Genomic DNA, 27701 nt, shown 5'->3' with positions numbered 1-27701 from the left:
TGGAACTGGGTGGCAAGAGAAACACTTCCACACAAGGCCTTCTGTAACTCGGAAGGTTTCAAGTGGGGATACTTCACAGTCGGTTGCACGGCGCCCGCTCTGAATCAAATCGACCCTTCGAACGTGCTCTCCACGACAGACTCCGATGGCATCAACTACAAGCAGCTTGCCCAGTGATCACCCTGCACCTCGTACCTTCACCAGTATGCTGTAGCCTCGGTCTCTGTAGCCTGCACCCCGTGAGTAACCCGCAGGAGCTGTTCACGCGTGACCGCAGAGCGAGACTGCAACAGCAGGTCAACACGTTTATGAGAGGCAACCTCAACGCTGTGCCCGTAGCTACACTGGGCTGTCTTGCGCGCAGTAGAGACTGGTACAGTAAGATCAACAACCTCCCGTTTGTACTGGAGTTTGACACGGGCAACATGGTGGTGCCTATCCCTGACGACAATAACCGCGAACAAGTCGCACAATGGGTGGTCAGACCCCGAGTGGCTCTATTCAACTCGTCGGCCATGAACAGCATCGAGAACAAAATGGCTCAGATCGGCAGTGAGTTACTCACGCACTTCGGTGACACCAAGCTGTAAAATAATAAGAACACAGTTGAGTGGAAAACAAAAGATTTATTTTGTATACAGATCAAATCAAACCCACTCTTTACAATCTGTAATTATTTTTTCACAGATGCTGAATTTGATCTTGAAAGACATTCAGAGGAGTTTCTTTCAGAAACAAATGTTTCAAGACAACAAAGCTCAGTTTCAGACTTTAAGTTTAATATTTTAGTCTCAGCCTCAGAGCCTCAGTTGTTCTGACTTGAATATAAAGGTTTATTACAACACACATCTGATCAGAGAAGCTCTTGGTACAGCTTGTAACCATGGACACAGATTTACCAAAAACGTAAAGTAACATCACATTCACTCAGCTTTATACAGTGTATCCTCAGGTAAAGAGAGGCAGCTGATGACAGGAATCATAAAGTGTTTCTAGTTAAACAGTTTAAATGTTGATAATCAAAGAGATGAAATCAGACAAATGAATGTTTAGTGTTTGAGTCTGAGACAGATGTGCTTCACCATGCAGAGTGTGTGTGATGGTGAACAGCAACTGATCTTCAGTAAGTTTCTGTCCACAGGAGAGACTCTCAGTCCTGCAGAGGACAAAGAGACACTGAGGAACTATCTGACCAGAGCCCAAATCCAGGATAAAGAGGTTGAGTGAATGTGGTGTTGAAGGTGTGGAGGTGGATCAGTGAGTCAGATGAGACTGTGTAGAAGGACAGAGTGCCAGCAGGACAGTCCACATACACTGCTACTCTGTTAGAGACAGAGGAGGAAGTGAGGTCTGTTACTCTGTTATTGTGCCAGACAGAGTTACCATCATCATTGCTCATCAGACTCCAGGACTGATAATTCCCTCCAAGCCAACAGTCATTACTGCCTCCTTTCCTTCTGATTTCTCTGTAACTCACTGATATATGAACCTCTCCTCTCCTCTCGACCTCCCAGTAACAGCGACCAGTCAGACCATTTCTACACAGCAGCTGAGGAAAGGAGTCAAATCTGTCTGGATGATCAGGATACGACTGATCCTCTCCCGCATGTGTCACCTTCCTGTTGTTGTCAGACAGTTTGAGGTATATGTTTACTGTGTTTGTGTCCAGTTCCAATTCACAGACATCTGATGGAGAGAGAAAGACACAATACAGCTGCAGGTTATCATCTGATGATTTATTAACAACTTTACTGACAATTACTGAAAGAAAATCATTTAAACTTTCATTTCATATTCAGCTGAGAAGGATGTTTAGCAAACTTTAACTTCAACAATCCACTTATGACAATTAATTCAGTTTATACATACATCTGATGGTGATTTACAGATTTACAGCTGTGTCGACTGAAAACACAATCACAACAAACAATGTTTTATTTTTAAGATTCTGTCTCTCAGCTGGTTTTCCATTTCCACCTGATTATCTGCATTATCTGCAGCGACCGGCAGCATAGTATTGTGAGGATTGTCTATTTGTTTGTTTGTACCCGTTTAAGTTATCCAAGTGTGTTTTCGTATCTGATTGCAGTTTTTAACGTATATACCGCATCTTCCAGGCACGATTAGCTCTACAGCGATCGATTTCCATGACCATGGCCTGCTGCAGCTCCTCTCAGTCTCGGATTTTATTCATTCAGGACCATCTGTTGAAGTTCGATCTACCAGAGAACTCTAGGCCACCTCCAGATCTAATCTTCCCAAATATTGCCGACATCAAATGGCCGTATGGAAAGAAGGGGAGCTCTACCAACGCACCTCGCCGGAGAACAAGGAAGCAAGGTAGGAGAGGTGGATTACGTGAACGAGCAAGGCAGCCCCTGTCACGTGTTCCTCTGCCGTCTATCATCCTTGCTAACATGCAGTCCCTTCGAAACAAGTTGGATGAAGTGAAAGCCGATGTCCAGTACCAACATGAATTCAAAGAAGCCTGTAGCCTGGCCCTGACAGAAACCTGGCTGAGAAAAGCTGACTCGGACGCATTGCATTGGATGGTTTCAGTGCTCCTTTTCGCATGGACCGGATTGCAGCGAGCACTGGAAAGTCGCGAGGGGGCGGGGTGTGCCTGTACATAAATGAGCGCTGCTGCAAAACAACGCTAGTGAGAGAAAAGCTGTGTACAAAAGACATTTAACTGCTCTCAGTCTCCTTGCACCCCTTCTATTTACCCAGAGAATTCCCGCAGATTTTTGTAACTGTTGTTTATATTCACCCGAAGGCCAATGAAAGCACTGCCCTAGAATTAATCTATATCACTGTCCAGAAACTACAGGCACTATGCCCCGATGCCCCAAACCTAAATTTAGGTGACTTCAATCACTGTCACTTGGAAAAAATTCTAAAATGTTTTTATAAATATGTGTCCTGCCCAACTAGAAATGGGAAGATTCTTGATCAGTGTTATGGCTCTATCAAAGGTGCCTATAAATCTGTCCCTCTCCCTCCCCTGGGTTCTGCCGATCACAACTGTGTGCATCTTATATCAACGTATCGCACTTGCCTACAGAGGGGGAAAGTAGATACCAGGCAAGTGAAGGTCTAGTCTGAGGAGGCTACGCTGGCCCTGCAGCGCTGTTTGGACTGCACCTTATGGGAGGAGTTTGTCCAATCTTCACAGGACATAGATGAACTGACTGAAGTGGTCAGCTCATGGGTTGCATATTGTGAGGACATGGTAATTCCATGGTTGAGAAAACAACTTAAAGACTTGTTGAAAAAGAAAAAGCTAGCATTCAGACAAAATAATTTTCAGGAATTACACAGCATTCAAAAGGAGATTAAACTTGAAATTAAAAGGGCTAAATGGGACTATAAACTCAAAGTGGAACACAAACTTAGTAATAACCTCTTAGGCTGAGCATGGGACAGTATTAAAACAATGGTGGCTCTAAATGACAAAACAAAGAAAAGGGTGGGACTGGAAGGCTTTACCTCAGATATATCCCTGGCCCAAGAACTAAATCAATTTTATTCAAGATTTGACAAATATGATTTTAGCAACGAAACTGTTGGCCTAAAACAGTCCTTACTTCCCCCATCCCAATCACCTGTCTGCTTCTCTACAAAGTGTTGTGAACACCTTTAAACACTGCAAAGCCAAAATAAGTCCGGGCCCAGACAACATTGGCAGCCGTGTTCTTTCTTTTTGTGCGGAACAGCAAGGCCCCATATTTAATTACATTTTTAATCAATCGATGTGTCAACAGAAGGTTCCTGACTTATGGAAACAATAAATTATAGCCCCTGTTGCAAAAATCTGCTGCCCAAAGACTTTAAATGATTACAAACCCATAGCCCTTACAGCACTTGTGATGAAGTCCTTTGAAAACTACCTCTCCTTATGACCTGTCTCTCTTAGTTACGCTGTTATAGTTACGCTGTTATAGTTCTAGACTGCCGGGGGACTTCCTTCCTTTGACACATTGAGCTGCTCTCTCCTCTCCCTTTCTGTTACTATTACTATTACTATTTGTGTGTATCCTGTCCCAGAAATGCTTGTTACTAATCCTAGCTTCTGGGGAGTTTACTCCCCGGAGTCCTTATGTTTTTTCCCCCCAGCGTATTTCCTTGGAGAACGTTGGCACCAAGATCCTGGTTCCAGCTGTCGCCGTGGTCCTGCTGCACTCCCTGCTGAGCTCAGCGGTGCCCTGCAATGTCATGCTGCGTCCTGCTGAACCCTGCTGCTTCCTGCTGAACCCTGCAGCTTCCCGCTACATCCAGTCACTGTTCCATTATTAATGTGACTACTATTGCCACTGTTCATCACACCCCCAACCGGCCCGTCAGACACCGCCTACCAAGAGCCTGGGTCTGTCCGAGGTTTCTTCCCAAGAGGGAGTTTTTCCTCGCCACTGTCGCTCTGCTTGCTCTTGAGGGAATTACTGTAATTGTTGGAATTGTTGGGGCTTTGTAAATTATAGTGTGGTCTAGACCTACTCTATCTGTAAAGTGTCTCGAGATAACCTATGTTATGATTTGATACTATAAATAAAATTGAATTGAATTGAATTGAAAAGCTGATCAAAAGAGAACTTACATTTAGGACAACCAGCCTCCTCTACCCACTACAGTTTGCATATAGACTCAACAGAGGGGTCCACGATGCAACTGTAACAGCACTCAATCTCATCCTTAAACACCTTGAAACCATGCTAGACTACTGTTTGTGGATTTCTCTTCAGCCTTTAACACCATTCACCACCACACCTGCTGGTTGAGAAGCTCTTGCATCAGTTTCAACTGGAGGCCGACCTTGTGGGCTGGATATTGGACTTCCTCACAAATAGATCCCAGCAAGTGAGGGTAAATGGTCACCTCTCTGACCTGGCCCTCTCGTCAACTGGCTCACCGCAGGGGTGTGTTCTTTCCCCCCTCTATATTCTGTACACCAATGACTGTTGCTTTGTGACTGAAAACCGACACTGTGAAGTTTGCCGATGATACGGTTATTGTCAGCTTACTGAGCAACGAGGAAACTTCAAACGGTCCGGTCATGGACCACTTTGTGAAATGGTGCCAGGATGCATTTCTTGAGCTGAATGCCTCAAAGACAAAGGACATGTGTATTGACTTTAGGCATAATGTCACTAACACTGTAAAAACTAGTATAAATGGCCATGAAATAGAGGTTGTTAAAGAGTACAAGTATTTAGGATCCATTATTGATGACAAGTTGTGTTTTGAGCCAAATACTAGTTTGCTTTGCAAGAAAGGCCAGCAGCGCCTGTATTGCCTTAGAAAGCTGGCCAAGTTTAATGTGGACAAGACCCTGTTGACCCTTTTCTATAGGTCCTTTGTTGAGTCAGTTGTCACCTTCTCCTTAATCTGCTGGTATTACTGTACTTACTGAAAAAAGGCTCATAAATAATAAGCTGTGGCTCTATGTAATGTTTCTATGACATCAGAGCCACAGAGTATTGTGGGAGTTTTTCTTCCAGTGGGAAGACAGACAAGCCTCGTGGAGATGTGCACACTTCCAATTGCCTGTTTAATGAATCCAGTGTGGACTTTATTTTTGTTCATGTAACTATAAAGTAAGTGCAATATAATGATTCACATTTCATAGTTTGGTTGGTGAAGTGAGCTTTTGTAATTCCTTTTCAAATATATTATATGTTGCACTCTTGTTTTATTCTTGCTAACTAATGTAGTGTGGGAAGATTTATAATGATGAGTGCATTTATTTTTTATTTTATTTTTGCATGACCAATTTCTACATTAATCCCTCTTATATAATGTAGAAATAACCTTTATTAGTGGCTGTATTCCTTAATATTCATGTTGTCGGTTTCTTTGACCGGGGAATTGTTGTTTAATTGATGATAGATGTAATTTAGAGTCAGTTTGGGAAAGTGACAGTGCTATTCAACCGTGTCAATTTCATTTAGCTTTTTGCCACTAGAGCGCAGTGTTTACTAGAGGTGTGACGATACCTCCTCTCCATCTCACTAGATTAAAGGTGACAAGATTTCTCGTCAAGGTAAAAAGTGTGACTTTGAGTTTACTTTTGCAGAGCGATAGCGGAAGAAAAATGCCAGTTCTAAACCCAGCATTAGAACAGCGTGGTAAAATCTTGTCTTGTTTCGATCTCGTGAACCCAATCTCGTGTCTGGTCTCGTGAGCTGGGTGTCTCGTCACACCCCTAGTGTTTACCAATGTAACAGGGCTGTATATGCAATGAAAATTCATTTCATTAATTAAGCCTCTATGTAGAATATTGTCACTGCCATAATGGCTTCCTATTGTGTTAAAGTGTTAGTGGATGTGTTTGGTTTATGATGGCAGCCTTTGTAAATGTATAATAATTTGATACTAAAGCATTTTGAGCACTTTAGTTTGATAGTAAGGTAAATTGAGTTACTTAGTTAATTTGTTCAGTTATGAATATGTATAATTGTATCCTACAAATGTGAAGCATATTTATTATTGGACTGTATTTTATATGGACTAATTTTGTGCTCCCATTTCTGTTTGCAGAGCCTCAGGTTCACAGATTTAGTCTGAAGTGAATAAATGCCATGTGCATTGCTGTCTTCAACCTAACACAATAAAGTTCAGTAAACCGATACTGGGATCCTGTCAAATGCATTATGACCGATGTACCGATGCTAATGTTCATACCAAGAATCAGCAAATTCAGCTCATTAAACTTCATCCAGTTTAGTGAAAATCAATAGAAACAAAGTTAGCTTTCTGTTGGCTAGACTTTGAATCAAATATATTTATTATTTCTGTTGGAACACTTTGTTCAGTTTGTTGGGTTTGTGGATTTTTTATTTAAATTAATTGATTGAGTTCTAACAAACAGATCCTGACTGAAACTCTGGAGAAATTAATCATCGTACTTTAGTCAAAAAATCTAGTGTAACATACAGCTGAGTTCTCATGAATCAAACTTTAAACACACTCACACTTCCTCACACCAGGTCTCAGTCTCTGTTGTCCACCATGATCCATCCTGCAGGACGAAACAAAGTCAGAATCAACTTCATACACCTTGACTCAGATCCTCCATTAAACATGAACCAGAGTTCAACAGTTAGTGATAGAGAAACAGTGGGAGAGCTGCTGCTGTCTGTCCATCTGTCCATACCTGAGAGTGTCCAGTCTCCAGTTTGGATCCTTAAGTCCAGCTGACAGCAGCTTCACTCCTGAGTCTCCTGGATGATTGTAGCTCAGGTCCAGCACTCTCAGCTGGGAGGGGTTGGAGCTCAGAGCTGAGGCCAGAGAAGTACAGCCTTCCTCTGAGACCAGACAGCCTGACAGACTGAACACACAGAAACACACACATACACACAAACACACACACACACAGACACATAAACACAAACACACACAAACACACACACACACACACACACACACACACACACACACACACACGTTAGTCGTATACATCCGTCCACTGTTTAAAATGACTTTCACCAACACTAATGGAGGGTAGTGTTGGATCAGGCAGATCTTTTTCACAGCTGTGTTTAGTAGGAACACTTTGATTAAGAAGATGTCCTCAAACTGACCGACATGCCCACTTTGAAGGAGGAAGGGTTGGAAGACTCGGAGGAAAACTAACGAAGCACTTTTACTTGAGTACAATATTCTAGTACTCTTCCACCTCTGTCTGACTGACACATGCAGGCCCATATCAATCCACAGCCTGTTGACCAAACACTTTGGTCCCCTAAAATATGGGATCCGACCATAATTCCTGCATAGTCCGTTCAACATAGCTGTGACCAGGCCAGCTGACAGTCTTGCCTGGGCCCGGGACGAGATAATCTTAGATGCCCCATTTTACCCTTTTCCCCTTGCGCCAACTTTCTCTTTTTTCTTTTTTTTTTCTCTCCTCTGCTCTTCCTCTCCTGTTCCTCTCCTATGCTCTTCCTTTCCTCTGATCTTCCTCTACTCTGATCTTCCTCTCCTCTCCTGTGCTCTTCCTCTCCTCTCTTCTCTTCTCCTCTCATCTCTCACTGAAATTAAGTGTGTGACCAGTCTCTGATCCATCCTGCTCAGACTCTCCGACAGGGCAGCGGGCCTCCCGCATCTCTCTCTCTCTCTCTCTCACCGGTAGCCTGACTCTGTCACTCCGTTGCAGGGCAGCGGGCCCCTCCCGCATCACTCTCTCTGTCACCTGACTGCAGCTGGATATCTCTCCTCTCTGATGGAGCTACCAAACTCAACTGTTTCTGTCAAAGAGAACGTGTTGTGTCAGGCTTTATACGAGCTAATGGACGTTAACATTAGAGCTGGCCTGTTAGCTTACGTTACAAGGCTTGTAAACGTTGGTCGCGCTGTTTCTTACCTTGCTCTACGTTGACAGTTCCAGCTTCACCGTCACCATAAATATTTGTTTAGAAAATCTCTAAGGCCTCTATTTTCTTCTTCTCTTTTCTTTCCTTTTCTGAGCACCGGACTTGTGCTGACCGGACATTTTGAGCGTACTGAACTTCAGTGGCCAAACCATTTTTGTGTTGGGGGTGGGGGGGGGTTCTTGACCACTAGTTCAAAGACAATTAGGAAGAAAACAAATAAAAAGCTTTTATGTAACTCAAATATTACATATTTCTTTCCACAAATAGGCCTATTTAAAAAATGTTTTTAAATTATTCCATAATTTTATGAGGGCCCAGTACTGGCCCCCCCCCCCCTTCTGTGGGCCCGGGACAACAGACCCATTTGTCACCCCCTATCAGCGGGCGTGGCTGTGACTACTCTGAAATTGCACTTTCAGCACATAATCATTACTTCATTTAAAAAGTATTGCCAAAATAACAAAATGGTGTCATTGTACAGTATATACACATATGAACCTAACTGTATATCCAACTCCCGTTCATGTGCTGTGTTGCAACTATGAGGTGCTTAAAACCATCGCACCTCCACAGTGACATCATTCCACCCACACATCCGTTCTCAATGAACTGATTACCTGGGGGTGGGGTTATGTATCTTACTATGAAAGGTTTGTTCATGCAGAGTCATTCAGTTAGTATGTCTATTAAGAAAATAAATGAACGATATAGAGCACTGCTGATTCTGTCTTCATTGAACCAAAGATGTCTAGAAAAATACCGTGAACCAAGACAATACACTATTGACATGCTCCTGAGTCACTAGAGGACTGGGAGCTGAGAACTGAAGACAGAGCTTCACATCTTCTCTCTGAAAGGTTGGTCTGTAGTCAGTCCAGATAAAAACACATATATAAAGAAAATAACAGCTCAGAGGGTCATGGTTTTCAAATAACTAAACACTAACCTGAGAGTGTCCAGTCTGCAGTGTGGGCTCTTCAGTCCAGCCGACAGCTGCTTCACGCCTGAATCCTGCAGCTCGTTGTTACTCAGGTCCAGCTCTCTCAGACTAGAGGACTGGGAGCTGAGAACTGAAGCCAGAACTTCACAGCTTCTCTCTGACAGGTTACAGCCACTCAGCCTTAAAAGGAATCAGCAATACATAAGAAAACAATTACAAACAATGTTTGTTTTAATAAGGAAGACGTCAAATTTAACCCATAACAACCCATACCTATTCCCCCTTAAAGGAAAATTATGGGGGGCATAACACAGACTAAATAGACCACATAGAACACATGTCTGAGATTTTCTTTTAAATAACCCCCTGTAGTGTCAGGGATCTGAAATGTCCCGTACTGTACATGTCACAATGATATTTACCTAATGTGTTTTATATCAATTTGTTCAAAAAATGTGGACAGAACAGGTTAATTGTAATATATGACTTGTTATGTAAGCATTAGAAACTTACTTACCTTAGACACAAAAAAAATGCTTATAACAATTGGCTAGTTCTGTCAAATCTGTTGACCATGCACACAGTCATCTTGGAAATGTTGTCATGGAAACACAAATTGACAAACTGTCACATGACCGCTACAAGGATGTTCCATCAGTGTCACTTAAGGCCGTTTTATGGTTCTGCGTAGAATAAACGGCGTACTCCCCCAGACCCCTCTACGCCGGAATCTATGCACGTTAGGTGCACCTCTCGAAAAATATAACTACACGTCGCAGTGACGCACGTCGCTCGGCCGTGGCTTGGTAGCGTTCCATTTCCCCCGACTCATTTCTTGGTTCTCTTTCTTCATAAACAATATGAAATCAAAGAGATGTTAACTTTTCCTGCTAAAGATGTCTCACCTTGGTCAGAAAGAACAGGGGAGACACTTTGTTTCTCTCACTATGACTCTAGAGTGAAGTTGCTGCCATGTCTCTGGAGAAACACTCGAAGCAACTTATTTAAAACTGTTTCTTTCAATTAAGGAACATTTCTAAGATAAGAGCCTTGGTGTCAAAGGCCGAATTGGAGATGATTATTCATGCATTTATTTTGTCTCGTTCAGACTATTGTAATAGTCTTTTTATTTGTCTTGATAAGAAAGATCTTTGTCGCCTCCAGACTGTCCAAAATTCTGCTGCTAGGCTCTTAACCCACACTAGTAAAAGGGCATACATCACTCCGGTTTTAGCTACACTTCATTGGTTACCAGTGAAATTTAGAATACACTTCAAAATTTTAGTTCTTACTTTTAGAGGCTTACAAAGTCAGGCGCCCCCATACATCTCTGACCTAATACAGCTGCGTACGTCCTCACGTAGTCTGAGATCTACAGGTCAGAGACTTTTAGTTGCCCCCCGTACACATTTTAAAACTAGAGGGGACCGTTCGTTTCAAGCTGTGGCACCAAGGCTGTGGAACGCATTGCCTCCTTCCATTCGCTGTTTGGATTCAGTGACAAATTTTAAAACTGAGTTGAAAACTCTTCTTTTCAAAGAGGCGTTTAATTAGACCATAGTGTGGTTATGCCGGTTCTATGTATTTTTCTGTTTATTTTGATTAGGTACTGTAATGTATAAATGTTGTGTACTCATCCATTTGTTGTGAAGCACTTTGTGATTTTTATCTGTGAAATGTGCTATACAAATAAATTTTACTTACTTACTTACTTACTTAGAGTCAGTACTCGCCATCACTCTTTCACTTCTCCCTCTACCACACACTCCCCCCACACACAGACACATGCCGGCACGACGCACACACCAGCGCACAAGTATAAACATCAGGCCACTTATGTAGGCTTCGGCGAAAGCTCTGCATGCAGCCTTTGCTGAAGCATAAAAAGCCCATTAGGGGCATCATAAGGATAAAGCTGAATGTGAAACTTTCCAAAACCATTAAAAAGTGTGTGACACGTGTGTCACCGTGGGTCCTTATGGGTGAGAGACGTAACCTCAGAGTAAAACATTGTTTGTGATTCTGTGAGAATGACTGATTGTTATTTTGCTCTGTTGCAGAACCTCGCCAGTCAGTGAAGTTGCATTTGTTTGTAGTTCTTCTCATTGACAGTGCAAACCTATATGCAAACAACTGAGCATTTCTACATTCACCTATGACTGTCAGAGTGGAAATGAGTCTCCTTTATGTGCACCCAGCTCCATTAGTAAAACAGAATAACTACAACTTTATTATACTGACGAAAACCCTGCGTCTGAATATTTATTTTAACATTTGATTTGACTTTATTGCACACCAATGCAATCAAATTAAGGATCAGGTTAGGCTTAACATTATTATACCTCGGCATAGTTAACTTAAAGGAGAATTTTGGTCGATTTCAACACGTAGCTCTGTTCTTTGTAAATCAGGAGTACTGTCAGTAGCGAGAAAAACGAAAACAATCGGTGCTGCCTACACCGAGTTATCCTCCTGCTAGATTTTGCACCCAACCGGCTTAAACAAGGCTTAAACGGGGCAAGTTTTAAACATGTTTTTAGCCTCTAAACATGTTCGAAATGCCATTACAAGTGCTTAGCCATGTGCTGTTATTCCTTCCGAGGGAACACAGCGAATATGACTGCAGTAGATGTGACAGAAAGGCATAAAAGTTGTGTTAATCCATACCTCTGTTGATTTACTGTTTTCCGGTGAAGTCAACACCAGTAGTGCAAAAAGTGAAAAAAAAAATATTTTTTTATATGTAACTGCTTTTGTGCGTTTCTAAATAATTTCTGCATTTCCTCAATGTTACATAACATTGTAGAGGACTAACAGGCTTGAGTAGGTGCCCTATCTCATAAGATTCCATCATAGAATGTTGACATACTGTAGAAGAGGGAGCGGGGGGCGCTCCCTACTATGGTCACACCAAGACCCGGGCTCTGAAGGGCGGGTCTTGGCGTAGCCATAGTAGGATTCATAGTATCGCCAGCAGGGGCGCCGTGAGCCCTGAGCGAGCAGGTACAGTAATGAATTGTCGTCTGTGGAAAAAGATGGATAAAGCAAAAAAGCTGTCGGGGGCTAAACATAGAAAAAGAAAGAGGGAAAAGGACATCTGTTGTCTGTGACATGGAAGCTATAATTACCGTGTCACATCGCTCTCTTTAAAGGTCTGTGCTAAGTGGCTCTCCATATTTGTACTTTTAAAATCCAAAATGTGAATGTAATTTCAACAGCAGCACAACCTTACTGCATACTAGTTGTCTTATCTGATGCCATCACTAGGCTGATTTAAGAATTGAATTCAGGCTGCTATATTTAACAGTGAGTTCATTTCATTCAGGTGTGAGGATGGTGGACCAGGAAAGACAGGGGAAGGCAACAGGTAGGTATAACATTAGGTGGAAGTGTAGGGGGAGCCACTTGATACCAACCGAATCATTTCTTAATATTATTAATATGGAAAAACTGATATGGAAAATCAATTACATAATGTTTGTTTGACAATATGTCTTAGTGGAGAAGAACACAGGCAAGGAGTGAATGAGACAGACATGAGGTCAGTGATGACATCAGGTAGAGATGAGACCAGTGATGACATCAGGTAGAGATGAGACCAGACGAAATCAGGTAGGAGTTCTATTAGTTAGACTACACAAAACTAAATGTCCAGTATGGTTTGAAGTTCTGTTGACCAACCTATTCACTGTAGGTTGCCACTTGTCACAATTTGGTTGCCAAGGGCAACCGTTAATGTTGAGCCTGTATTTATATATATGTATGTACATATATACCATATAATTATGGTAGGCGTACAGTGGCTGATATACTTTAAAATAAACCTTTATTATTTAAAGCCCATAGATGATGATGCATACATATGCACACTTATTTATTTATTTATATTTTTTTTTTGGGGCCAAATGTGTCGCCAAAATGCTGCATACCCCTCTGACACTGGGTAGTTGCGCCCCTGGTCAACACTTTCACCGTCTACCCCTCCGCAACCGGGAGATTTTACAGTTGTGGCTGGTTGCACTTCAGCTTAATGTGCAAACTCCCTTGCAAACCTTACATGAGAGAGATTACCGTGTTTGCAGCGAACATTTTGATGAGGACGACTTCACCGAAAAGAGCGTCAAGTCCCGGTATCTGAAGGCAAATGCCATTCCAAAAGCGAAAAGACAAGCTGCAGACAAATTGGAGGTAAGGTTATGATTTATACTTTCCAAGGCTAAAGTAATACTCACTATTCTTTCCTGTGAAGAAATGTTTCGGGGTGTTGGTGAATTGTTGAAAAAAAAAAAAGATAACCCCGACCATCAAACTCCAAAAACTCTTCTGTATGCTCCACATCGGATTGAGATGAACTATCCATCGGAGCTGATATTCTAAAAACACTGACACAATCCCAAAGCTGTGTCTTCGTCTCTCCCTCAGCTGACTGTGAGTCTCCACCGTTGCTAGGTTACCTATGCACATGCGCGATAGCTGTTGAACTCTTGAACTGCAGTTCTGCTTGCTCCACTGTGGTGTCAGGTTAAAGCCTGTTGATACCTACTCATTACTATGGAGAGAACCTCGGCAAATCGTTTTTTTTGTGAAAAAATACATTTTGGAATATTGGATTGTATGAGATTGGCAATCTACTATAGTTGACTTCACAGGAAAACAGTAAATCAACTTTGTATGGAACAACTTTTATGCCTTTCTGTCACATCTACTGCAGTCAAATTCGCTGTGTTCCCTCGGAAGGAATAACTGCACATGGCTAAGCCCTTGTAATGGCATTTCGAACATGTTTATAGGCTAAAAACATGTTTAAAACTTGTCCCATTTGAGCCCTGTTTAAGCCGGTTGGGTGCAAAATCTAGCAGTAGGATAACTCGGTGTGGGCAGCACCAATTGTTTTTGTTTTTCTCGCTACTGACAGCACTCCTAATTTACAAAGAACAGAGCTACGTGTTGAAATCGACCGGAATTCTCCTTTAAGGTGTCATGTTGATGATGTTGTTCACCTTTCAAAAATGTAACGCAGTAACGTTTACTCAGAGTACATTTATTCTGACCTACTTTTTACTTTGAATTTAACTATATTTATACAAATGTATTTTTAAATGAGTAAAACGTCTTTAAAGTAACAGCACTTTTACTTGAGTACAACATTCTAGTACTCTTTCCACCTCTGCCTGACTCATACATGCAGACACAAAGAAACAGATGCAGCCTCTTGTCCAAATTCTTGTCCCCTTAAATATGGGGTCCAACCATAATTCCTGCATAGTTGTTTCAACATAGCTGTGAATACTCTTCAATGTTGAAGCTGAGAGTCTGCACTGTAAGCACGTAATCATTGTTTGATTTCAAATCCAGAGCCAAAATAACAAAATGTTGTCATTGTCCACATACATTTGGACCTAACTGTATATCCAAGTCAAGTTTATGTGCTGTGAACTAAGACATTACAATGTTGACAATCTCCTGAGTCAGCTCTCTCAGACTAGAGGACTTCTAACCTCATTCACATTTAGCTGACGCTTTTATCCAAAGCGACTTACAATTAAGTGCTTTCAACTGTCAAAGTTCAAACTCTAGACAACAAGTAGTAAGTGCAAGTACATTAGCTTTAAATAAGCAAAGCTACAAAGAGACATATGAAAGTGCAGGTTCAAGAATGTTTTTTTTTTTTTTTTATCCGAGATGTAGTCGGAAGAGATACTTTTTTTAGCCTTCGTCGGAAGATGTGTAGGCTTTCAGCCATCCTGATGTTGATGGGGAGCTCGTTCCACCAATTGGGAGCCAGGACAGTGAACAGTCAGGGTTTGTTGAGTAATTAGTTCTCCCTCGCTGTGAGGGGGCAGCAAGCAGTTTGGCTGATGCAGAGCGAAGTGTGCTGTTTGAGGTATATGGTTTGACCATGTCCTGGATGTAAGCTGGGGCTGATCCGTTCATGGCCCTGTATGTAAGTACTAGTGTACTGTATGTAAGTACTAGTGTCTTGAAGAGGATGCGGGCAGCAACTGGTAACCAGTGAAGAGAGCGGAGGAGCGGTGTAGTGTGAGAGAATTTGGGGAGGTTGAAGACAAGTCGAGCTTTAATCTTGTTTAGTCATAATTAACATACAAAGTAAATAACATCTCAGAATAACTGAATACTAACTTGAGAGTTTCCAGTCTGCAGTGTGGACTCTTCAGTCCAGCCGACAGCTGCTTCACTCCTGAATCCTGCAGCTCGTTGTTACTCACATCCAGCTCTCTCAGGCTAGAGGACTGGGAGCTGAGAATTGAGGACAGACCTTCACAGCTTCTCTCTGACAGGTTACAGCCACTCAGCCTGAAGAGGAATCAGCAATAAAATTACAAACAACAGTAATGTTTCTGAATGAAGATGAACTCCATTTAATCTGGATAGTTGTGTGAGAACGTACAGAGCTTTGTTGAAGGCTTTGACCACTGGCAGCAACCTCAGAAGACCCTCGTCTGAAGCAGAGTATTTCTTCAGGTCAAACACCTGCAGGTTGTTGTTACTCAAGTCCAGCTCTCTCAGACTAGAGGACTGGGAGCTGAGAACTGAGGACAGAGCTTCACAGCTTCTCTCTGACAGGTTACAGCCACTCAGCCTGAAGAGGAATCAGCAATACATAAGAAAGCAATTACACACAATGGTTGTTTTTTAATAAGGGAGATATCAGATTCAAGGTGAGAGATGTAACCTTAGATTAAAACAGTGTTTGTGATTCTGTGAGAATGACCGATTGTTATTTTGCTCTGTTGCAGAACCTCGCCAGTCAGTGAAGTTAAATTTTTTTGTAGTTCTTTTCATTGACAGTGCAAACAGATGCAAACAGCTGAGCATTTCTACATTCACTTATGACTGTCAGAGTGGAAATGAGTCTCCTTTATGTGCGTCCAGCTCCATTAATAAAACAGAATCAGACATACGATCAACTTAAGGGGTCATGTTGATGATGTTGTTCACCTTTTAAAAATGTAACACAGTAACGTTTACTTGGAGTGTATTTATACTGACCTACTTTTTACTTGAATTTAAGTACACAAGTGCTGTGCCTGTTGAAAACGGGCTGATTGCTTGGCCTGTGGTGTTGCTGCTTGTAGAATTTATCAAAACCAAAGTGTACCCCAAAATGACTTACAGATGGACCCTGAACCACTTAATATGCAACTCCACTGTATCTATTGACTTAGTGTAGGCTAATTCTACTTCAGAGGAAGACATAGGCGCCGATACCATGGGTGCTCCGGAGTTCGAGCACCCACGCAAAATACCACTGAGCACCCATTGAGCACCCACGTGTGCCAGACTGCCAGTAAGCTATATTTATTTAAAAATAAACATTGCAATTTGTGCTAAGTGGAGCGTCTGTCATAATGTGATTGGTTATGTCGCTGTCAGTCCATCCTATCCATCAATCACGGCGTCTCTTGGATGAAAATGCCTCCATCCCCCCCACAGTGCGTGCATCTGCATTAGGTAATCAGAGTGAGAATTAAATGGACAGATTTGTTATTAAAAAAGCAAAGCTAATGATGCAAGTGCATCAACGACATCCACCACCAGTGCAGAGAGTTCTTAATTTCCCACGAAGCTGATCGCGGTTGATACCCCAGAATAGGTTACTGCGCGCTAGATACAGAGCACCGTGAGCTGCCGGTCGTGATGCTCCGTCATGTCAGCGGTAGTTGGTGGTCAGTTAAACTTCTCATCTCCAATTCTATCTGTATTTCCGAGTAGTATGGCTTTATTATCGAGCTTTAGTGTGTGTATCGGCCGCTGTCCATTTCCTAAGGTTCTGAAATGCAAACATTTTTGACTACTTTTTTTTTTTAAAGGGCTTGCGCCCGTGAGCACCCAAGGAGGAAAACATAAATCGGTGCCTATGGAGGAAGACATTGTGCGTTTATACATGCAGACACAAAGAAACAGATGCAGCCTCTTGTCCAAATACTTCCAACCATAATTCTGGCATTGTCTGTGGTGGCAAATTTTATTTTAACCATTTGTTTAATGATATTAACCATTTGTTTAAAGATTGTTTTAAACCTCCACAAAATCCTGCTCCTTCCTGTAGACTTTTAAAGCACCAGAGAGGGGAACAGTGTTGTGGTTTCAGTGTTTTGTTCTGTATTTTGCCCCATTTCTGTTGCCTGTTTGTTCGTTTCTGTTGCCTTGTTGGTTTCTGTATGTTTTCTGTGTATTGTGGTCTGTGTTTGTCGTGTTCCCTGTTTGTGTTCTGTTTCCTGTTTTATTTTGATAGTCTGGTTGTTTGTCTTGTCTTATCCAGTTTACGTACTGTGTTTTCCCGCCGTTGTTTATTGTCCTGCCCCGCCCTGATGTGTCTCACCTGTTGTCTCACCTGTTCCTGATTTACTCATCCCCTCATGTATTTAGCCTCTGTGTTCCCTTTGTCTCTTGTCAGATCGTTTTGTATCCGTGCCCTTGTGTTCACCCCTGCGTCTAGTGTTGTTTCCCTGTGCCTTGTGTTTTTTACAGTTTACTCCTGCCTTTGTTTTACCTGCCGGTTATCCAGCCCTTGTGCTGCCATTTTTTGTTATATTAAAATCTTTGAGTTCAACCATCTCCTGCCTGCCTTTCTCCCTCTGCATTTGGGTCCTCTTCCTGTCACTCCATACAACAGAACGATCTGAACAGCATGGACCCAGCGGAGAAGCTACTTTTTAAAAAGAAAGTGTTGGAGTTTGGCTGGACAGTGCAGTGTTTGCTCTGCTCCGAGCCAGACCGGCACCCTCCTCTCCTGGAGAAGCTCGCCATACAGCGGCAGTGGTTGGCAGAGAGACCTTGGGTGAGCCACTTTGTTCCCCAGCTGGAGGAATTCAAGCGCGGACTAGAGCGTTTTCTACAAGCCAACCCCAGTGACTCACCCACCACCAGCCTGCCTCCTCCCCAGTCGGCCAACACCGTGGCCGTCGGCGCATGCTTTCTCAGCCAGCCTGCCCATTCACCAGCTTCCCCAGAACTCTCATTGGACTGCTCAGACGCCCCCAACCACCAGGTGTCCTATGAGGGCACCCGCCTAGCAGTCTTCTGTGGGACCCGTGGAGGCCGTAGACGGGGAAAAGGCCGTCGTGGCTCCCGTCGCCATGCTCCGCTGTTCACCCAGAGAGTCCCGCAGAGTCACGCGGATTGCCGATGCAGCTCTCCTGACCCCAAGCTGGCGTGCAGCTCTCCTGACCCCGAGCTGGCGTGCAGCTCTCCTCGTGCAGCTCTCCTGACCCCGAGCTGGCGTGCAGCTCTCCTCGTGCAGCTCTCCTGACCCCGAGCTGGCGTGCAGCTCTCCTGACTCTGGGCTGGCGTGCGGCTCTCCTGACTCTGAGCTGGCGTGCGGCTCTCCTGACTCTGAGCTGACGTGCAGCTCCTCCCCAGACTCCCGCCCTGCTAGCGGCCTCTGTGATTTTCAGCTGGCTAGCCACCTTCCTGATTCCCCGCTAGCTAGCAATCTCTCTGAGCCCCAGCTAGCTAGCAACCCCCTTGACTCAAGGCTACCTAGCACCCTGGCAGATCCCAGGCCAGCTAGCAACCACCCTGAATCTAGGTTAGCTAGCTGCCTCCTTGATCCCCGGCCTGCTAGCGGCCTCTCCCTAGACTCCCGGCCTGCTAGCGGCCTCTCCCCAGGCTCCCGGCCGGCTAGCGGCCTCTCCCCAGGCTCCCGGCCTGCTAGCGGCCTCTCCCCAGGCTCCCGGCCGGCTAGCGGCCTCTCCCCAGGCTCCCGGCCTGCTAGCGGCCTCTCCCCAGTCTCCCGGCCTGCTAGCGGCCTCTTTGACTCTCAGCTAGCTAGCCACCTTCCCGATTCCCCGCTAGCTAGCAATCTCGCTGAGCCCCAGCTAGCTAGCAACCCCCTTGGATCCAGGCTAGCTAGCAACCTCGCTGACTCCCCACTAACTAGCAGGCCCCTGACTCGCAGCTAGCTGGCAGCTCCCCTTACTCGCAGCTAGCTAGCAGTTCCCCTGACTCGCAGCTAGCTAGCAGCTCCCCTGACTCGCAGCTAGCTAGCAGCTCCCCTGACTCCCATCCAGCTAGCAGCTCCCCTGACCCCCAGCTAGCTGGCAGCCCCTTTAGTGTCCTTGTGCTCTCTAGCGTCCCTAGTGTACCTGAGCCATCCAGTGTCCCAGCGCTGTCCAGCACCCCAGATCCCCGGCTGGCCAGCAGCCCTCCTGTTCCCCGGCGGGCTGGCTGCCCCCCTGAATTCCACCGTGAGACCGCCTCTGGGCCCCTGCTGGCGTCCGGCGTCCCGGAGTTCACCCCTCAGACTTTGCCGGTCACTGGCGCCCCTGGGACCACCCCTGAGACTGCCCGGGAGACCCCCCCTGAGACTTTGCCGGCCTCCGGTGCCCCGGAGACCACCTCTGGGACCGCCCCCAAGACTGTCACTGTCCCTGTCTCCATCCCTGTCACTGTCCCTGTCTCCATCCCTGTCACTGTCACTGTCCCTGTCTCCATCCCTGTCACTGTCCCTGTCTTCATCCCTGTCACTGTCCCTGTCTTCATCCCTGTTACTGTCCCTGTCTTCATCCCTGTCAACCAATACAAGGGCAGACAAGACACGCAATGGGGGAGGGGAGTGTTGGGGCATGGGGGAGGGGGGTGTTGGGGTGCAGGTAGTCCAGCACAGGCAAGCAGACATCTGGTCCTGCAGCCAAACAAAGGCACTGGTCCCAGACCCGCCCGCCTGACTGGGGGTAGAAGCTGAGAAGGCGCTGGATGGGGGGTGGTGGGGTGATTGCATATCTGTATATATGTAAGAGTTTGTGTGTGTGTAGGCCTGAGTAGTCAAGCTACGTCTGGCCCCCGTAATCTGGTTTTCTCAGTCCGCATGATTGTCATTGCGATACACAGCCGGTTGCCATGGAGTCAGCCTTGAAACAGGACCCAGTCCGAGTCAACAATCAACAGGTGTCTGTGGGAATCGGGTAGGGAACGCAAGAGTGTGCCTCGCTGCAGTGCTCCAGGGGGAGTGATTATTCAACACCGGCCTCGGCCAAGGCCAGCGCTGGTTCGGGGAGCCGAAAAAGATAAGATTGGAATTTGTTTTGTCTTAGGGCCAGGAGCCGCAGTTAGTCACTCTCGACTTCTCTGAAATGTCCCTTCTGGTCTCCGTATTGATCAAATTTCCTTGCCAAAACCGTGAGTTTCCCCGCAGATGTTGTCCAGCCTATCCAGAGCTGACAGTCTCTCCAAGATGGTATCCAATTTGTGGCCCATGGTGTTCATAGTATCCAATTTGTGGCTCATGGTGGTCATAGTCACAATTTGAGTTCCGACAGCTCTGCCCACAGCTTCGACCATGACGGCCAGCCTGGTATTTTGCTCGGTTCCCGTCTGCTTCTTAATTTCTCGATAAACCAGGGCAATGCCTGAGCCAATCAGCAAAAGACCTGTTATCATGGTTCCGAATAGGAAGATATCTTCAATGTCCTCCACGGAAAGAACCGCCAGACACACGATCCGCCACCGAACGTTCGGCGGCAGAACGGTGGCCTTCCCCCAAACCCGAAGGTTTGGGGAGGAGGTGGTGTCAATTGCGCTGAGAGACCAGTTGATCAAATCCATAATTCGTAGTTTAGGAGCAGTGCAGAGAGAGAGATTTTCTAAGTACACAGAGACAAAGACTAGACGAGAGAGCAAAGCAGGGTAGGCAACGGGAGGAGAGGGAGAAAATGCGACCGCCTTCACAGAGAGCCAAACGAGAGTCACAGAGTTACAGCCGTCAACTATAGCCTAGTAGAGTTATTTAGTTTTACTAGCCTGAAGCTCCTCACATTGTTGTCTTTTTGCTTAGATAGAAGTGGAGAAGGCCGATGACTGTTTACAACAGTGAGAACTACGTAGGTTTCTGTCTCCTGAGATAAAACTGTTGTTTAGGCTAATGAAAAGAACGGGAGCAGAGGGGAAGGTGATCAACTATGGCCATGCTAGAAGATACATTTAGAGGGGTGGCTTAACAGAGGTTTTCACTATATGATGTTTGGATGTTTAGAGTTTAGATTAGAAAGACATTTTCAGTTGTGCTGCGTGTACCGTTGAAACTGTATGTCTCCATTTGCAAGTGTAAATAAATACTCAAAGACCAAACTTTGGTTTAATTCTCAAACAGTCGTTATTCGTTTTGATTTTATCATGAATATCACTAACCCTGTTGCTTCAAGAAAAACTTCCACCACATGTCCATTCAACATAGCTGTGAATACTCTCATGTTGAAGCTGAGAGTCTGCACTGTAAGCACGTAATCATTGTTTGTTTTCAAATCTAGAGCCAAAAATTACAAAATATTGTCATTGTCCAAATACATTTGGACCTAACTGTATATCCAAGTCCAGTTTATGTGCTGTGAACCAAGATATTACAATGTTGACAAGCTCCTGAGTCAGCTCTCTCAGACTAGAGGACTTCTAAATCCCATTTTCTCTTTTAATCTTGTTTAGTCATTTCACTAAATAATTAACATACAAAGAAAATAACTTCTCAGGATAACTGAACACTAACCTGAGAGTTTCCATTCCGCAGTGTGGACTCTTCAGTCCAGCCGACAGCTGCATCACTCCTGAATCCTGCAGGTTGTTGTCACTCAGGTCCAGCTCTCTCAGACTAGAGGACTGGGAGCTGAGAACTGAGGACAGAGCTTCACAGCTTCTCTCTGACAGGTTACAGCCACTCAGTCTGAAGAGGAATCAGCAATATATAAGAAAACAATTACAAACAAAAGTAATTTTTCTGAATTAAGAAAAGCTCCATTTAATCTGGATAGTTGTGTGTGCACGTACAGAGCTTTGTTGGATGCTTTGACAACAGGCAGCAGCCTCAGAAGAGCCTCCTCTGAAGCTGAGTATTTCTTCAGGTCAAACACGTCCAGATCTTTTTCTAATGACAGCAAGATGAAGGCCAGAGCTGACCACTGCGCAGGAGACATTTTATCTGCGGAGAGACATCCTGATCTCAGGGACTGTTGGATCTGCTCCACTAGAGAATGATCATTCAGTTCATTCAGACAGTGAAACAGATTGATGCTTCTCTCTGCAGAAAGATTCTCACTGATCTTCTTCTTGATGTACTCAACTGTTTTCTGATTGGTCAGTGAGCTACTTCCTATCTGTGTCAGCAAACCTTGTAGAAGAGTCTGATTGGTCTGCAGTGAAAGACCCAGGAGGAAGCGAAGGAACAAGTCCAGGTGTCCATTTGGACTCTGTAAGGCCTTGTTCACAGCACTCTGGTAGAAATGTGTTGGTTTGTCTCTGATCTCTTTAGGCCACCAGGATGTTGTTAGTTCTTCTGACAGCAGGTTGACTCCAGAGTTGATGAATGTCATATGGACATGAAGAGCAGCCAGAAACTCCTGAACACTCAGATGGACGAAGCAGAACACCTTGTCCTGGTACAGTCCTCTCTCCTCTTTAAGGATCTGCGTGAACACTCCTGAGTACACTGAGGCTGCTGTGAAATCGATGCCACACTCTATCAGGTCTGATTCATAGAAGATCAGGTTGCCTTTCTGCAGCTCCTCAAAAGCCAGTTTTCCCAGAGACTCCATCATCTTCCTGCTCTCTGGACTCCAGTGTGGATCAATCTCAGCTCCTCCATCATACTTGACTTTCTTCACTTTGGACTGAACCACCAGGAAATGGATGTACATCTCAGTCAGGGTCTTGGGCAGCCCTCCTCGCTCTGTGGTTTGCAACACATCCTCTAGAACTGTAGCAGTGATCCAGCAGAAGACTGGGATGTGGCACATGATGTGGAGGCTTCGTGATGTCTTGATGTGGGAGATGATTCTGCTGGCCTGCTCCTCATCTCTGAATCTCTTCCTGAAGTACTCCTCCTTCTGTGGGTCAGTGAACCCTCTGACCTCTGTCACCATGTCAACACACTCAGGAGGGATCTGATTGGCTGCTGCAGGTCGTGTGGTTATCCAGAGGCGAGCAGAGGGAAGCAGATTCCCCCTGATGAGGTTTGTCAGCAGCACACCCACTGAGGTGGACTCTGTAACATCAGTCAGGATCTCAGTGTTGAGGAAGTCCAGAGGAAGTCGACACTCATCCAGACCGTCAAAGATGAACACAACCGGGAACTCTTCAAACCTGCAGATTCCTGCTTCTTTGGTTTCACTAAAGAAGCGATCAACAAGTTCAACCAAGCTGTACTTTTTCTCTTTCAGCACATTCAGCTCTCTGAAAGTGAATGGAAATGTAAACTGGATGTCTTGGTTGGTTTTGTCTTCAGCCCAGTCGAGAGTGAACTTCTGTGTTAAGACTGTTTTCCCGATGCCAGCCACTCCCCTTGTCATCACTGTTCTGATTGGTTCACCTCTTCCAGGTGATGCTTTAAAGATGTCTTCTCGTCTGATTATTGTTTCTGGTCTGTCTGGTTTTCTGGATGCTGTTTCAATCTGTCTGACCTCATGTTCATCATTGACCTCTGCAGTCCCTCCCTCTGCGATGTAGATCTCTGTGAACATCTGGTTCAGAACGGTTGTGTTTCGTGCTTTAGCAATCCCCTCAAACACACACTGGAACTTCTTCTGCAGCTTAGATTTGAGTTTACGCTTACCAACTGCAGCAGGACTTCCTGAATAAACACACAACAAAGAAGATCAATACGTCAAAGAACATATTTCAACATTTCCTCAGAGAATGAGTATATGCATATATTTTGGTCCATCTCTGGAGACATTAATAAATGTCCCATTTATCCAGCATGTTAAATCTTTAGAGAAATCCTCTTACTGCTCTGCAGACGGTCAGCCAGCTCCTCCTGCTTCATTCTCCTCAGGAAGTGCAGTGTGATCTTCCGAAATGCCTCTCTGCTGCTCCACCTCTGCTCTTCATCCTTACCATCCAACATCTCCACATCCTCCATCTGACTCTCGAAGCATTCTGGGTAATCTGGACTTAGAACCTTCTGGATCTTCTTCAGCTCTTTCTTCACAAAAGTGACAATGTCCTCCTCTAGCAGCTGGAACAGAAGATTATATGAATGACAAATCAAACTGAATTAATGGAAGCAAACAGATCCATGTTGGAAAGACTGACAATACACTGGTCTAAAAAGTGCAGCATGGAGATGATTGTAAACAGAACAGATGTAAAAGTAGTTGTTGTACATGTACATACCATAAATATGGAGTCCAGGTGTGTTTGATGCTGCTGGGCCGACTGACCACTGGGAACCTCTGAGCTCTCCTGGTCCACTCTGTGGAGGAATCAGGAAGACATTATGTCTGCCCACACAGAGACCATAGATATAAAACAATAGATGTGACATGATGACATAACTAATGTGACCAGGGAGGCGGGCATCACTTCCATAACATCAGTATAGAGTAGATGAGACCTTTTTTAACATATACCTCAGCTAAAAAGGTCACTAAAGTACATAACTTTACTGTTAGCTACCAACGGATCAGCTGCTAAGCAGACCGCTTAGCAGCTGATTCCAATCAAGTTTAAACTTAGAACATGTTAACAATGTAGGTGAAGGTGATGTTTACAACATCTAAATTACAACTATGTACTTTTGGTCATGTTGTTGTTTAAAATTAATCAAAAAATCATCCTTCGACCGGTCACTCTTGAAGGACACACAGCTGGGTCCAGGTCCAAGTCCAGGTCCTGGTCCGGGTCCGGATCTGGGTCCGGATCTGGGTCCGGGTCCAGGTCCAGGTGAAGGTCGAGGTCCAGGTCTATGCTGCTTCTCTGTGCTGAAACACAACACACACAGAGCTTTGAGTGTGAATAGTGATGGTGGAGTGATCTGAGTGGTGGACAGTTAGAGATGGTCCTCACCACTAACGTAGCCATAGATACACACTCACTGTAACCTACACAGTCTCCATAGCGTGAGGAATTCACGCCAGTAACGAGTAACGATGCAAAAATAAAAAGTTATCGGAGTAAAAGTATTAAACTCATTGAAAATATGTACTCAAGTAAAAGTGGAAGTAGGAGAAAAAAATAATACTCCAGTAGAGTACAGATACAGCCTTTTAGTACTTAAAACTTGAAACTGAGACTAAGTTAAAGTGAGACTGACAGGACACATGCCGTCACCATCCATTAAAAGACTTTATAAAAACATCTAAAACCCAGAGATCTCACAATAAGTAAAAACACATAATTTTGTTTTCTTCATCAGTTTGAAATCTTCACCTTTGATCTACAGAGTGGCGTCCATCTTTGAAGTCTATAATATGACCCATAAATCGGTCACTCTTAAAGGACACACAGCTGGGTCCAGTTCCAGGTCCAAGTCCAGGACCAGGACCAGGACCAGGACCAGGACCAGGTCCATGTTCAGGTGTAGGTCCAGGTCCAGGTGCAGGTCTGTGCTGCTTCTCTGGGCTGAAACACAACAAACAGAGCTTTGAGTGTGAATAATGATGGTGGAGTGATCTGAGTGGTGGACAGTTCGAGATGGTCCTCTCACCTTTGAGCTTTGGTCTGGCTGTCATGTTCCCCACACAGAGTGGTTTTAGAGGGAGGGGCTCCCTCCTCTCTGTCCTCACACTGACTCATAGCAGAGTCCACACCTTCATCTGGAGAGGAAACACTGAGAGCAGTAGTCCAATCATTCATTAGCACATCATCACTCATTCATCCCTCACATCATTTCTCCCGGAAAAAAAGCCAAATATCAGCAGCTCGTCCTCGGATTGGCTGCTTCTCTCTGTGTCATATCAGTGTCAGTTGAATCCTTTTGGCTTGTTGGACTTTTGCTCAGACTAAATGGGTAGTTAGAAAACATGACTGAACTACTGAGGGCCTTTTCTCATCACTTTATCTAGGGTGACCAAACGTCCTCTTTTGCCCGGACATGTCCACTTTTTACGTACTGTCCGGGGCGTCCGGGGGGGTTTTATAAATTCATGGAAATGTCCGGTTTTCACTGTTTTTCATGGGACCAATAAGCTTGTACTTAAATTGACTGGCGCTTTGCACACAATGCTACGGTACTTTGTTTTGTGACATAATTCCTGAGAGGCTGCTTTGTGGGCGGCTCTGCGACGCGCACATACACAGGGACCAGAGCAGACATACACAGGGACCAGAGCAGACAGCGGAGCAGCATTGCACACAAGATGCCGAATCGTTGTCTGCTAAAGATTTCCCACCGTGGTCAGAAAACACAGGGGAGACACTTTGTTTCTCTCACTATGACTCTAATCACCCACTCCCCACACACACAGACTGCCGGCTCGACACACACACCAGCGCACAAGTATTAACATCAGGCTACGGCGAAAGCTCTGCGTGGAGCCGGCGTACAACCATAAAATAACTTGTCCGGTCCAGGCGGAGTGCACCATGTGCAAACTGGCACATGCGTTTCAGTGTCTTTATTATTTATCTTATTACACTGAAAAGGTATTAAGAGATATTTTGTTGAAGCTGGATTTTCTAACACAGAAGAGGTCATATTTACAACATTATTTCATATTATTTATTTATTTTAAAAGAGATATTATTTTGTTACAGTTTGTTACAGATTTTATTTTATTACAGAAGTTATTTTTGCACCATTGAGGCATGTTCATTAACCGTTAATTAAGCCTGTCTGAATTTGTGTCTCGAGGTCGGCCGAGTGTCCTCTTTTTTTGGAATCAAAATATGGTCACCCTACTTTATCACATTTCATTCACTCAACACAGAGAACTGATCAACACATGGATCAACAGTGGTTTGTTATTGGACAGAGAAGATGCTGCTGGTTCTCATTGGTCAGTCTTGGTCATCTTATTCTGCATTAATTATGTCTTTCAATGTGAAACACTGATTGCATGTCATTTGGTTATTAAAAAGCACGGAACTGTAGGCTGTTTCTTGTATGAAAGGTGTTCTGCAAATAGTTTATTATCACGCTCACCCTCCTGTCCGCTCATATTTATCCACATGAATCCTGATTAGTATGATTGTATGAAAACAGACAATTCCAACAGCTCTTATCATGGCAGCCACTTAACTACTTTACTCCGTGAGGAACTTTCCTAAACAAAAAGGACTAATGGACCTCAGCCCTGGATGATTCAAAAGAAGAAACCAGAGAAGCTGCAGAAATCAGCTGGAGGAGGTGGAGTTACTCACTGTGACCACTGGATGTCCTCCCTCCAACTATTCTACTCTTTCTGTCTGATACACTTTTCCTCCTCTTCTCTTCTTTATCTTTTTCTCTCATCCCTCCTCATCTTCCCCTCTCTCTCCTCCCCCCTCATCTCCCCCTCCCTCCCTTCTGTAAACTGGTTTCATCCTCATCTTATCCTCCTTCTCTCCTTTGTCACTCCTCCCTCTCTTCTCTCCTCCCCCCTCACCTCCCCTTTCCCTCCATCTCTCTCCCTCCTCCCCCCCTCATCTTTCCCTCCCTCCGTTTTATAAACTGGTTTTCCTTC

At 44.5% G+C, this 27701-nt stretch overlaps 2 protein-coding genes across 2 annotated transcripts in view; one reads left to right on the top strand and one right to left on the bottom strand.

The window, feature by feature from the left end:
- The window catches only part of LOC120562392 (interferon-inducible GTPase 5-like), a 161553-nt gene that overhangs the window by 28127 nt on the left and 105725 nt on the right, over positions 1-27701 (top strand). The window lies entirely within an intron of this gene.
- Positions 759-26171, bottom strand: LOC120562406 (protein NLRC3-like). Its single transcript, XM_039806133.1, has 11 exons — positions 25745-26171; positions 25468-25659; positions 24834-25019; positions 24433-24511; positions 24046-24274; positions 22090-23887; positions 15451-15624; positions 9316-9489; positions 7151-7324; positions 6969-7015; positions 759-1686 (listed from the first exon to the last, which is right to left on the bottom strand). Exons 1-11 carry the CDS (start codon positions 25909-25911, stop codon positions 1151-1153), a joined length of 3756 nt encoding a protein of 1251 aa, XP_039662067.1. The 5' UTR covers positions 25912-26171; the 3' UTR covers positions 759-1150.

The sequence above is a fragment of the Perca fluviatilis genome, chromosome 7 (genome assembly GCF_010015445.1).
Source record: "Perca fluviatilis chromosome 7, GENO_Pfluv_1.0, whole genome shotgun sequence".
NCBI classification, from domain to species: Eukaryota; Metazoa; Chordata; class Actinopteri; order Perciformes; family Percidae; genus Perca; species Perca fluviatilis.
Note: the sequence above shows the minus strand (reverse complement) of the source record. Positions and strands in the feature narration are given on the sequence as shown.